Source organism: Xyrauchen texanus, chromosome 21 (assembly GCF_025860055.1).
Source record: "Xyrauchen texanus isolate HMW12.3.18 chromosome 21, RBS_HiC_50CHRs, whole genome shotgun sequence".
Classification (NCBI taxonomy): Eukaryota; Metazoa; Chordata; class Actinopteri; order Cypriniformes; family Catostomidae; genus Xyrauchen; species Xyrauchen texanus.
This window is the reverse complement of record NC_068296.1, coordinates 13,240,029-13,254,558: the sequence shown is the minus strand read 5'-3', so window position 1 is coordinate 13,254,558 and position 14,530 is coordinate 13,240,029. Positions and strand designations below refer to the sequence as shown.

General features: G+C 37.4%; 1 protein-coding gene across 3 annotated transcripts in view; it reads left to right on the top strand.

The window, feature by feature from the left end:
• Positions 1 to 14,530, top strand: part of LOC127661669 (SH2 domain-containing adapter protein F-like) — a 193,981-nt gene that overhangs the window by 127,271 nt on the left and 52,180 nt on the right. For all 3 annotated transcript variants that reach the window (XM_052152488.1, XM_052152486.1, XM_052152487.1), the window contains exon 3: positions 10,137 to 10,346. In XM_052152488.1, coding sequence (XP_052008448.1) covers positions 10,137 to 10,346 — 210 coding nt within the window. The remainder of the gene's footprint in view (positions 1 to 10,136; positions 10,347 to 14,530) is intronic.

Genomic DNA, 14,530 nt, shown 5'->3' with positions numbered 1-14,530 from the left:
AAGCTGTCTAATCGGCATTAAAAATCAATTATTTACACCGCATCTGTGCCTTGATTTGAACAGGATCATTTTAGTTTTGTCGTGTTGCTCATTTTTAGTGTATTTAACATCTACGTTCAAAGCAAGCAGTGCAATATGCAATGAATCCAAAATAATTACAAAGTGCTTTTCGCTCATGTTCTACAGCTTCTTTAGGTGATGTTTCTTCAGTATTCATTTTTGTGTGCCACACAAACGGAGCTAGAACATAAAGCAAGCATCTGGGCATTCAGACGGTTTAAAACTTGCACATTAGGATCAGTTGTTATTTCAGATAGGACGGAGGACTAATCTAAACGGCTCTGATTGGCCATTATATTTCATTGCTCAACGGACATGTTAGTGATTGTTTAGAACACTCAACCGCTGCATAAACACATTGTAAATAGAAACCATTGATGCAACAGGAGCAGATTTAAATTGAACGCTGTAATCGTCAGTTTTCAAGATTACATAATTGTGGCAGCTGTAATCATAATCACGATTAGTTTTTCCATTAATTATACAGCCCTAGTTGAAGATGAAAGCTCTCACTCTCTCTTTCAGATCTTCGCAGTCATGTTCCTCTTGAGGCTGTGTCAGATCTTGATAGCTTGCTAGTATGCTTGAGTGTGCAGTCAAGTTATTGGGCTCATTAAAAGAATTAACAATAGGGATGGACACAAGTACCAACATGATCAGACAGGAAATCAACAAGTTGCTTTCAAAATGTCATGTACCCTGAAATCAACCCAAAATTGCAGAATTACTTACAAGGGCCATCTCCCTTTTGATATTTTTGCATAAATTAATCTGTTTTCCTTTATCTCTTGTGCTACTAATAGTGCAAGAAACCTCATCAGGCACATGCTTTTGTCTCATGGGAATCAGGAAGTAATTGCGTTAACATAAACAATGGTGAGTCGATTCAGAGGTTGCGTTTTTTTTTTTTTTCTCCAAGATTACATTTTTCACTTACCGTTTTATTAATACTGAGGATTCGGACATACTACATTGGCATACTGTTTTTGGCATACTATATAGTAGGGAAGTACGGATATTTGGATTCAGCGAAAGTGTTATCAGTCTGAAAGTACTCTGAACTCATGAAAACACAATAATTGCAACGCAATTGAGACGCATTTTTATGAGATGCACTAACTGTAATTTCAGACTAAAGACTAAATCAGGCCCGCTAACAGCAACAGCTGCTGGACGCACAATTCTGATCTTTTGGTCAGATTCGGATTCGCAATATAGCAGAGAATGCCACAGATCACCGTATTTGACCCACCCTGCCAGGACTGAACAGCATCACTTTGATCTAGACACCTGGATCATCTCTTAAACAGGCAGAACGTGTGCTTCATGACACAGCACATCTGGATATATGCCAGGTTATAGCGCTCTTTAACATAAATTGATTGTTTGATTAATTTGGCTACTGCTGAAATGATCGATTGAAAATGTTCACAAACATATCTTTTAAATAAAATTTATTTTATCGCCTACTTTCATTTGGCAGTAATAGTGAGATGTAAGTTTATAGTTAAGTTAATAGTGAGCTTTGTGAATGAATTAATGAGCCTAATTTACATAGAAAGGAGGTGTGTTTGTGCTGAAATACCGCACGCAAAAGTGCCGCAACTGTTTAGTGAATCTGCCCATCTGTCTTGAAAACACTTGGCTAAAGACATGATGTAATGGTCAAAAATGTCAAACAGACGTTTTTGGCCAAATCGTCTGCAAAATTTGCTTGTGACTCCTGAAAATTTAAGTTTGTCACTTCTGTTATAGAATGTGGTTGTCTCACTCTTTCACAACCCAACTGTGTATGAATTTATTTTTTATATATTTACCACTCGAAACAAGACTGACAACTGTTTTCTGCTGCTGTGATTGAAGCTAGTGATTCAGAAATGGAGGTTGAGCGGAGACTTGTGTAATTGAGCCCAGCCCCTACCAAAAGAGGCGTAGTCCTTCTGACACCCAATATAATAAAATCAATAGGACAAACACATTCATAGACTGTTCTATGAGTTTTTGATTGCATTGTACTGTAAGATGCAGAAAAAAAGGAAACCGTGTCTGTAGTTTTTGTTGGATAAATGGAGTTTGCTTTACATGGCGTCTGCCCAGCCCCCTTCATATGAGACCATTGAGACCTCACAAAAATACAGACAGCCTCTGACTGTCAGAGATAGCGGTGGACCCAAGAGTGAAGGTCTCCCTGGATCTCATGTGTGCTCCCTGAGCAAAGCAGATAGGACATTGAAAAAAGACAGCTCGCTTCAGCCTGCTTCTGTTGCCATGTGAAAAACTGGTATGAAATGTTTATTATTATGAAATGGAATATAATGATTTTATTAATCACGCAACTGAACATGTCCCCAGACTGTAATAAGAATTACTACTACCATCGAAGCAGTTTAAGCTGTTTTAAACATTTTACCACCTATTTTCAGCAGGGGGCTTAAACGACACACAAAGTCCTGTTAAGGCAACACACAGCTGTACGGTAGTGATGGGAAGATTGGATCATTTTACTGACTTGGATCTTTGAGTCTCATTCAGCAAAATGAACGAATCTTTATTCAAGTCATTTTGTTCATTTGAGCAGAATTAAATAATAATTGTACCTTTTCTATAGCCAAAATCCCCCCCCCAACATGTCTACTTACGCAAACAAATTATGAGAAACAGAAAGATTAGGACGACTTGGAAAAGATGACTAGAGAGGTGAACTAATCATTTCTGTTTCCTGTGTGAGCAATGTATAGCTTATGTGGCTGTCACTTGACAAAAGAACGAATGACTCTGACCAAAAGAGTTGAAAGGTGAACTAATAATTTCTGTTTCCTGTACAGCGCCTATGCGGTTTTCACGCAACAAACACATGGAGGTTGCGCAATGTGCATGTGCGGTGTCAAAATGTGCATTGTGTCATTCACAAAATGAACGAATCACTCTCTGAGACTACTCATTCTTCTGAGTCACATAAAAGATTCGTTCAAAATGAACAAATTGTTCATGAATGACCCATCACTACTGTACGGAGAACAAACCAAACCCTGGCTTGCTTGACAGTAGCAACACGACAAAATGAGAACACATTGCAGGGATCTCGAGAGTTTTTCTATTTATGATGCGACAAGCAAGGTGAGACGCATCCTTTTGATACAGGTGTACATTGCCACGTTCTTGGACAAGCCCTTATAATAAATCTATCTTTGACAGATTGATGAGTTCCATTGCAAAATGTATTGCTTTGGACTGTAGGCCAATGATGAGTTCAATAATATACTATAACTTAATGATATGTTGCCTTTTAAAGCCATTTTCAATAAATTTCATTAAAAATTATAACGATCGAGAACCTTAATAATGATGTTGTGTGATATCATATTGAATTTGCAACAGTTGGCAAACAGAGAGTTGTATATTTGGGCGAAGAATTTCCTAACTGGATGAATAAAGGCAACTATGTTATTATGTTAAAAACACTTGCAAGAAAATACAGGTCTTAAAGAGCTAACAGTACTCAATTCAATATTAATAAAGATGACTATAATCTGACAGCAGATGCAATGCGACTTGTTCAACCTCAACATACACACACACACTCACACACACTCACACACTACATAATTAAACATCACACAAACAATGTGGTTGAGAGATGCACTCTATTGAAAGAAAAGGAACATATTTTCAGTTATTAAAAAGCTAAATAGTTAATTACTCTCTATTGTTGTGCAAAATTAACTGACGTAAGCTCTGAATGGCACTCTTGATTGATATTATAATTTCCCTCAACCTTTACACTGGTGAAGTGGAGTCTTTGCAGGTTATGATTCTGCTCTTTTTCACTTCTTTTAGTGTTGTCTTAAAGTAAAAGTTAACCCTAAAATGTATTTTATGTTATCATTCATTCACCCTTCTGTTGTTCCAAGCCCTTAGGCTTTCCTTCTGTGGAACACAAAAAGTGATGTAATGTCCATCCTCAATTAACATTCACTTTCATTAGATCTTTTTCTTTGTACATTGCATATTGTTTTTATCTGTCCCTAACATTCTTCCTTGCATCTCCTTTTGAGTTCCATGGAAAAAATAAATTGATAGGAGTTTGGAATGCCATGAGGATGAGTAAATTATGACAACATTCACATTATTGGGTGAACTATCCCTTCGACACTTCACCTTCAAGTCAAACTATTTTAATCGTGAAATTGCAAAGAGCAAATTCCTCCTTAGACCACCGATAGACCATAGACTGAGCATGTAAAATCAGCAATACCCCCTGCCAGCACACAGCACTTGGCTGCGAGAGGAGATATCTTTAATTCCTGCTTTTAATGAATGCCCTGCAGGAGAAAGAATGGTTACAGTGGTGAAGGGTTTTTTAGTTTGTTCAGAGGAAGGGAGGAAAAGTGAGGAGATCAGGTGTGACCTGTGATGCCTTACTACAGACTTTGAGCTAATGTATTTTATTTAATCCAGAGAACACACACATACACACACTGCAACATTTATGTGCCGGAGGACTTGGCTGACATGGAGCATGATTTTGAAATTTTAAGCCGGTAACATCTTATTTTCTACCACTTAAGGGATTAAATTGTTTCCTTATGAGGCTGAGGTAACAGAGAGTTGAAGAAGGGGTTATAAAGAAGAACTGCAGACTGCTGGCATGTAATGCAAAACCTGGAGTGTGTACTTTCAGATGAATAAAGTGTGACTTGAATCAAAACTTTGTCATCAGTGTTTAAGAATGAGTTTCTTAGGTGAACAGTATTTTCTCTGAGGGCTTTCATAGATCCAGAGACAAGAACCAGAAAACAGGCCCTACAGCAGTGATGTAGTGGTGCTAAGAGAAATTTCACTCTTAAATACTAGATTTTTAATGTGGAGTCTTGGCTGTTCAAAATTTGTGGCAAAAATGCTGTGATATTTTGGGTGTTTGCGATGGCACCACTATGCAGTTGCTAACCCTGCTGGAAAGACCAAATCTGTTTCTCAGTGCTAAGAACACGGTGAAGGACTCCTTGCCAAGCCATCTTGGAAGAACAAACTCGATGGATAGGAGGATGTACTGTAGAATGTATCTTTTGCGAGATTTGAAATGTGCTACCATCTTCATGTCAGCATTTATCAGCAATTTTCCGTCACAGCACATTTGAAGCCAGTGAGAGAAATACTGGCAATATCACACACCAATGACAGCTTATCATCACAACAGTGAGGTTTCGCTGAACTTGTGAAATGTTTAAAGAATAAAGTCTGCTAACACTTGTTTCCTCCATGTTTTTATTACTATTTTAAAATGATGCACAACAAATGCTGACAGAGTTAACGACACAAGAAATGTCCTTCGTCTGTCACCGTAGTACCGGGTTCTTGCCCACAAGTCTGACGCATTCTTGATATTTGGCTTGATCAAGCATACATCTGGGTAATTTTATTAATTCTCTGTACTTGCGTTCCTGTGTGTTGGAATTGAACTTCGGGAGTGGATGATGTGTCAAATGATTCCACGAGAACATAAGAACACAAAAGAATGCACATTGAGAAATAGCCCAACTTAACCAGCATGCAATTCCCGTGCTTTATTGTTTTTTTATGCAAGGTGCTGTGGGCAATTTAGTGCATTGCGATGGGGTTATTATGGGGTTCTGGCTGGTTACTTGCTAGGAGGTTAATTACTGGCCCAAGACAAAAAAGCCCAACCCCAAGTCTATGATATTCTGGTCTCTAGATATGGCTCTTGTCACTCCTATAATGTAAGTCTAGGTTAACGGATATCACATAGAACCAATATGCTGATCTGACATCCTGGGGGGCTTCAGGATGGGACTTTGGAAAGGTGAAGGTCAGTGTTAAGCTTTGGTTTCCTTACTGTGTCCTGAAGTTTGAAACTATAAATCAACAGCCTTCAAATCACATAGCTACCGCTCACACACACACACACAACCTGACATCTGGAGAGGAAGCCGTGCTGCCGAGGTGGGTGGGCAGGAAAAGCAGGATCTCCATTTGACCTTTGATCCTTGAACTATTTCAGATAGGACAGGTGAAAGGGCACCAGCTCATTTATGCTGGAATAAGTTCTACTGAATCCTATTATTTATCGTAATGCACTCCGGGATATGGATAGACCCATCTCTCCAAACCACAAGAACATGCCTGAACTAGTGCAGGGATGCAGGGAGTGTGGAAAAAATGGAGAGTTGTATCTGCCCCAGCATGAGACAATATAAGGCTGTTTGTATGAGTTCTTTATACACTCCCTCTATTTAGGCTGCCTCTAATGTTTCTCTTGTTCTTGCTGGTTGTAGGTTATTTAAGCTTCTACAGCAAGGCAGCATTGTGTGTCTGTAAAGGTATAAAATACCTATGCCTTAACCTTCTCTCTGCATCCCTACCGCTGTCCATCACACAAATCTATCCTCCCTGTGTTCCTTAGCTCTAATTTTCTCTCTTTTAATGGGAGGATAATTGGATGTTTACCTCCTTGAGATCTAGGGCCGGGATCAATTTGTTTGTTGTGTACTGCCAAAACAATGCCGACCCGTCGAGGCGTGTACTCTACAAGACCCCTGAATGATTCCTGTGGTATCTGGCACCTAGACATTAGCTGCAAATCCTTCAAGTCCTGTAAGTTGTGAGGTGGAGCTGCCATGGATCGGATTTTTTGGTCCAGCACATCCCACAGATGCTCAATCAGATTGAGATCTGGGAAATTTGGAGGCCAGGGCAACACCTTGAACACTTCATGTTTTTCAAACCATTCCCGAACAATGTGTGCAGTGTGGCAGAGCACACAGTATCCTGCTGCAGGTGTACCTGGTCTGCAACAATGTTTAAATTGGTGGCACGGGTCAAATTGACGTCCACATGAATGGCCCAAGGTTTACATTTACATTTATGCATTTGGCAGACGCTTTTATCCAAAGCGACTTACAGTGCAATTATTACAGGGACAACCCCCCCGGAGCAACCTGGAGTTAAGTGCCTTGCTCATGGACACAATTGTGGTGGCTGTGGGGTTAGAGCCCTGTGCTTTAACCACTACGCCACCACCAGCAGAACATTGCCCAGAGCATCACACACCCTCCACTGGCTTGTCATCTTCCTACAGTGCATCCTGGTGCCATCACTTCCCCAGGTAAATGCCGTTCACGGCAGTCCACGTGATGTAAAAGAAAACGGGACTCATCGCACCAGGCAACATTCTTCCACTTGGTCCAGTACCAACGCTCACACACCCATTGAAGGCCTGGGCACTCTGAACAGTCTGCGGCTATGCAGCAACTATTAGCAGCAGGGTTCAATGCACAGTGTTGTTACACGTTCCTCCTGTAACCATCATTAAAATGTTCTGTGACTTGTGCCACATTAGACCTTCTGTCGGTTCGTACCAGACAGGATAGCCTTTGTTGCCCTTGCACATCAAGGAGCCTTGGGCGCCCAACACCCTGTCGCCGGTTTTGAGGATTGTCCCTCCTCAGAACATTGTCGGTAGGTACTCACCACTGCTGACCGGGAGAACCCCTCAAGCCTTGCCATTTCAGAGATGCTCTGACCCAGTTGTCTGGCCTTTACAATTTGGCCCTTGTCAAAGTCGCTCAGGTCTTTACCCCTGCCCATTTTTCCTGCATTCAACACATTGACTATGAGAACTGATTGTTCGCATACCATATGATCTACCCAGATCTTGACATGTGGCCTTGTTAGGAGATTATCAACATTAATCGCTTCACCTTTGAATGATCATAATGTTTTGGCTCATCAGTGTATATACTCACTAAGCATAAGGAACACTATGGTCCTAATAAAGTGCCAGATGTGGTCTGCTGCTGTTGTAGCCCATCCACCTCGAGGTTCGACGTGTTGTGCATTCTTTGCTATTCTGCTCACTACAGTTGTACAGTGTGGTTATCTGAGTTACTGTAACCTTTCTGTCAGTTCTAACCATTCGGACCTTTCTCCTTTGACCTCTCTCATCAACAAGGCGTTTCATTTGCAGAACTGCCCCTCACTGGATGTTTTTTGCTTTTGGCACCATTCTGAGTAAACTCTGGAGACTGTTGTGTGTGAAAATCCCAGGAGATCAGCAGTTACAGAAATATTTAAACCAGCCCGTCTGGTACCAACAATCATGCCAAGGTCGAAATCACGTAGATCACATTTTTTCCCCACTCTGATGGTTTCTATAAACATTAAATGTAGCTCCTGACACATATCTGTGAATAACTTAGTGCACAGGTGTTCCTAATAAAGCGCTTGAGTGTATGTCATGAAATGAACTTTTTTTGATCATTTTGATCAAATAGCCGTTTCCATTGAGATTCAAAATATTTAATGCCATAAGTAACATAGTCAAAATAAAAAAATCAATAACGGAACTTATCAAAATAAAATTTTTATTACTGAAGTAGAGACCCGCATTACAGTCGTTGTGATATTTGCAATGCTGCAAAGGTTTTTATTGCAAACAAAATGATCAAAATATATTGTAAATACTGAATATATTGTCTTGCACGATCGCATTAATATTTTATCCGAACCCTTCATCAGGACTATCTAAGGAGTCACAATTCTCAATACAGGCTTAAATATAAATATCTTTCTCCATCTCTCTCACTAAACTTTTCTCTTTCTTTCTCTCCTGCTAGCTCCATTAGTCTCCTACACTTTTTTCATTTTTCCACAAGAGCTCCCCTGGGCAGAAAGGCAATTATGCAGCGGTGTGGTGTTATATTTCATTCCACGAGCATCTTTGCATTATAGCGTACCATTAGAATTTGCTGCTAACAGCTTCATGCCACCCTAGAGTAAGAGAGGGATATGCTAATGGTTTTAGAGAGAAAGGCTGAGCGAGTAGGGGAAATTGGTATCTGTTGGTCAAAGGTGTTTGGGAAGGTCACTGTAATGTAATATTTTAAAGATAAGATTTTTGTCTTCTAAAGCAAAGGGTAATGGATATGAGGGCACCAAGACAAACCCTTATGTGTTAAGACATCCAGTTTAGGCTCAAATGCTTGTTGTCTTTTCAGTGACCTTTGGAGGATAATGAGAGAGCTACAGTTATAAAGTTAGAACTGGCCGCAATCATTGCTGTAAACCACAGGAAAAGTTGCAATGTGGTTATCATTCTACATCAGTTTTCTCCAGTGAAACTGAACTGTCAATAGATAATTATGGTGACCTTGCTGAACTCTGGGCTTATTGTTGGCTGATTTCTTGCTAATCGTCGACTGATCTTTGGGTGATCTCTTTTGGTTAACTAGCTGATAATTATCGATCAATGTCTGGAAAATCACTGGTTTATCTCTGAATATTTCCAGTTGATCTCTGGCTGATCACTGGCCAATGTCTGTAGTTCACTAGCTGATCACGATCAACCTTTTGCTGATCTCTGGCTAATCACTGGCAATCTCTTGCTGATTACTGGCTGATGTCTGGTAGTTTACTAGCTGATCACCATCAATCTCTTGCTGATCACTGGTTGATCTCTAGTAGTTTACTTGCTGATAACTATCAATCTATTGCTGATCACTAGCTAAAACCTGTCTGATTTCTGGCTAATCACTGGCGATGTCTGGGTGATGACTGGTTTATCTCTGGATTTATTCTAGTTGATCACTGGTTGATCTCTGGTTGTTCACTAGCTGATCACAATCAATCCCTTGCTGATCTCTGGATGATCACTGGCTGATTTTTGTTGGTTAACTGGATGAAAACTGGCTGATATCTTGCTGATCACCGGCAGATCTCTGACTGGTCTCTGACTGATTTTAGGCTGATCACTGGCCGTATCTTACTGATTCCAGGCTGTCCTGTTGCTGATACTTGTTGTAACCAGATGAGACTGTTGGTTCCTCTCAGCAAAGGAGGTCTCACTATTTAACACAATTAGCCTTTTTAGACAAAATTGACCATGACTTTTAAGCACTTATTACGAGCAAAGCCTGCATATAAATATGGAAATAAATGGCCTGAAACTGCTACCCTAAATTTTGCAAAAATGCATTTTGGATGTACTGATAGCTAAATTAATTGTAGCAAATTACTAAGTTTGTAAACACAATCTTTTCTCTCTCTCCCTTATTTCATAGAAATCCGAGGTGGTCGTGGTCCTAAAGATGGTCCAGTTCGGCAGCTACCTCTATACGACACCCCCTATGAGCCAGAGGAGAATGGAGGGCACCTGGATGGAGGCCGGTGTTCTCGTGAGAGCAGACTACCCCAGGACGATGAGAGGCCACCGGAGGAGTACGACCAGCCTTGGGAGTGGAAGAAAGATCGAATATCTAAAGCCTTTGCAGGTTCGACCCTATAATGTCTTTTATATATGTGTTAGGGCTGTCAATCTATTAACATTTTAGTCAGATTAATTACATGACCTGCCAATTAATTAATCGAAATAATCAGAATTTATCACATTTGAAAAAATCCCCCCAAATAAAGATACAGATAAATAATTGGGGCTGTCATTTGATTTATTTTTTTATTAATTACATGACGTGCTGATAAATTAATACAATGAATTGCATACCAGTAGGGATGCACAATTCATTAAAACAAAATCTGAATCCTGATATGACCTTGTGTTTTAATTAAATATATAAATAAATAGTCTGCTCACACTGCTCGCTTTAAAGTTTTTGTGCTGTTCTATTCTGTCTGTATTGTTTTAGTGAATTATTCAAGTGTTTCAGAGTGGTTCTGTACTCCACAACTTAAATTTTTGCTCTGTGTCACTGACCACTGAGAAAGCATGAAGGCACATTCCTGACATTCATCTCACCATCCCCAGAGAAGTGGTATGTTATGTACTGCGTTTATGCAGTTTGTTATGATTTGACTTAATTTCAAATAAAAAACTAAGTCCATAGAAATATCCCTTAATCCACAAGGTTAAGTTTTAATAAACTTATTAAAATAAATATATATAATATATTAATATAAAATAAATATCTTCTATACAAGTTATTAACAGTAATTAATTAACAGTAATTAAACCATTCACAAATTCATACAAAACATAGCCTAAATGTATTAAAATACACAGAACTAAGAATATCTTAAGAGAAAATGACAACATTAACATATCTCAATTGTAATTATTTAAATTATATTTAAGCAGCAGGCTAAATGCATATATTATGTGCATTTTGCTGTATTAATTTGATTGATTAATCAATCAACTGTTAAATATTAAAGATGATGATAATTATTGTAATTATCAATGTAATTTGTAGAATTACAATATTTCACTAATTATTATTTTTATTTTTTTTTTCCCCTCTTCATTTCACTATTTTATTTATTTATATGTTTGTGGTTGAAAAAGGTCAGTCTTTTGTTCTTTTTAAGAAGACTAAAGTGTGAACCTTCAAAGGGTGGCCTAAGTCTAAGAACATGGGCAATACATTACCACATTTTTGTCAAAAGTAATCAAAATTTTTTGGTTTGTCATATTCCAATTTTTGTTTGGTCATGTTCAAATCACATTCGCAATATTTTTTTAAATAGTCGCAATATGATGGATAATTTTTGTCCAAATCTTGCAGCCCTACATACTAATATTGACGGAAAAAAGGCCCCCAAATAAAGGTCATGTAAAATAGTGAAATAATTATAAATGTTGTCATTTAGATGATTCATATACATCACATCATATTTTGGCAGCAGACAAATAAAGCATTTAGACAATACAAAAAGTGGCAATATTTTTTGTTTTATTTCATTATCATTGAACATAACCTTTATTATACTCTTTGCTCTATTTTTAATTGTTGGTCTATGTACTCATCACAGCATCCTAAAAACACAACACTTGTGACTAGAAGTGCTGAAAACTAGTGAGACGCTCCAAAAAGTCCATCTTGTGCATAAGTTAAACTTTAAAAAAAAACGTGTCTCGATAATTGCTGAGATGGCGGGAACATTCCTTTTTTTGGAATGTACATACAGGTTGGGGGCATGATTAATTTCTTTAATGTTTTTTTACATGTTACTTTATGAATAATTAAGGATGTGTTGATCCAATACCTGGATCGGTATTGGCTTCGATACTGAAGCTTTTAGACGGATCCTGTGTGTTAGTCATGTTCATTACTGTCAATCTCCAAAAATAACATAAAAGAACCATAAAAACACCATTAAAGCAGTTCATATGACTCGTGCATTTTATTCAAAGTTACCTGAAAATGTGTGATTTAGCTCTGTGAATAAAAAGAGACTGTTTAATATGTAAATATATAGTATGTGTAGCACGTTAGTAATTGGTTCTGCTCTGTTGACACAAACTCACGCACAGGCTGGTGATTCACTCGTGGCTATTTTTAGCCTTCACAGTGGTGCACAATATTTAAGCGCTACTCAAGAACAGCATCTCAGATGTAGATGCTCAATAGTTCGGTTCACTTATAATATGCATTTAGTACGGCACCGGAGATGCATTTTACCAGAATTTGAATAAGAAGCGAATTAAACTACTGTGAACTTGCCTACAAACAGACACATACAGGACTTCCTGGAGAGTTTAGAATGTCAAAATAAAAGCGTGATGGTTTAAAAAGTGCTCGATTTAAATATATTACTGTTGTATTTAAAATTAAAAGTCAATCATAATAATATGAATAATAATGTATTATTATTCATATTATTTTTATTGTCATCATTAGTATTTGTTTACAATTTATAATAATATTTAAGTTGAATGGGTTCCAAAAAATAACTTTGTGAATGTAAAATAGACTGATGTCTTACAACTAAATTTAACAAAAAAAAAGATCTGAATCATTTAAAGTCCAGATCCAAGTTGAAACATTTTTGGGGAAAAAAAGGCAAAAATAAAACACTGGTTTCTTTTCTACTGAAGACTGGAATTACTGTTAATTTTCTGCTACATTATCCAGTATACTAGTTAATAATAAAGTGTTTCTAAATAAGCTAAATTGAAATAATGTGTAGTTAGAGGTTTGTGTTTCTTTACATATTAAAGAGTATTCACAATTAGTTCCACACAATAATGTGAAGATATTCTAAACAGATATTTCCGATATCGGAATCGGATCGGAAGAGAAAAAGTTGTATCGATGCATCCTTACAAATAATTGCACTAAATTAACAGGTTAGATTGACAGCCCTAATATTTGTAATATTTGCCCACATGCTTTTTTTTGCAGTTTACAGTACACTGAGTGTTTAAGAAATACTGAACAGTTGTATTAACGATGTACAACTTCTATTATAAGTTTCACAAATTCACAAATATAACAAGTCATGTGCCTGGCACTGTAGCATTGGGTTGCCAGTGGTGGTGGGCAGTGGTGTGGAGTAACTAACCAATAGTAGCGGCGCTACTAACTTTAACTACATTTTTCAGTAGCCTGCAAGTAGCTCAACTGTTTTCAGAACTCTGTAGCTTTCCAGTAACAAGGTACTTTTTCTAACGTGTAGTGGGTGTAACTTGACAAAAGGCTACATTGCAAGTTTTTATGTCACATTGTATTGTATTGTACACATCGTGTTCTACAACCAGACAAACTGAATAATCACACACTCTCAAAAAATATCCCAAAACACGCTCTCCTAAAATGTCCTTTCTCTTGTCGGTAACATTGGAAAGTCTGATTCATTTTGGTGAATCGGTTTGTTTGGATGATTCATGTAAATGAACTGCTTAAAAAAATCTATTCATTTGAGTCTCTGCACAGCATTTTTTTGCTCAATAAAACACAATATAAAAATTAATATCAAAATAAACAATACAAAATCAAACCGAATACAAAAATAGATTAATCAGTAAAGCTTTCCTGAAATAATACGTTTTAAGATAAGATTTAAATGCACTCGAGAAAAAAAAAAAAAAAAATGTAATAAAAGTGAACTTAAGGAAAACTGATTAAATTATAAATCAAAAACTAGTTTATTTGAATTAATTTGATAAATTCTTGTTATACCAACCTAAATTCATTTAGACACATGTACTAGATAACAATTTGTCAAAGTCCTCATTTTAATTTAAGTTACGACAAAATAATGTATACCACTTCCTTTTATTTTTGTCAAACATTTGTTGTTGTTAATGCAATAAGCCGTGAGCTTGTATTCTCCGGAATAGAGGACGACATCATGCCGGTTAGTTTTGAGTCAAGCTTTCCAACCAGCCATGCAGGTTCCTTAACATCCAACACAAACAGTGATAGTGACACTCAATTTTATTTTTCTTAATTTTTTTTCGAAAGAGAAGCACTCGCACGACACAAAACCCAAAGTTACAACACCACCAGTGTAAATACTGCAATAAATAGCAAATATTAAGACATTCATTTGCAGTTTTTATCACATGTACATCTGGTAATGACCAATGACAATTTTTGAAGTTGTCCTAACACAAATGGATTAAGTGAATTTCCCTTTTACAAATAAAATTGATTGCTCACAATAAAATTAAGTTGTGACAAAAAAATAAAAAAAATAAAATAATTGTTTTGCATTG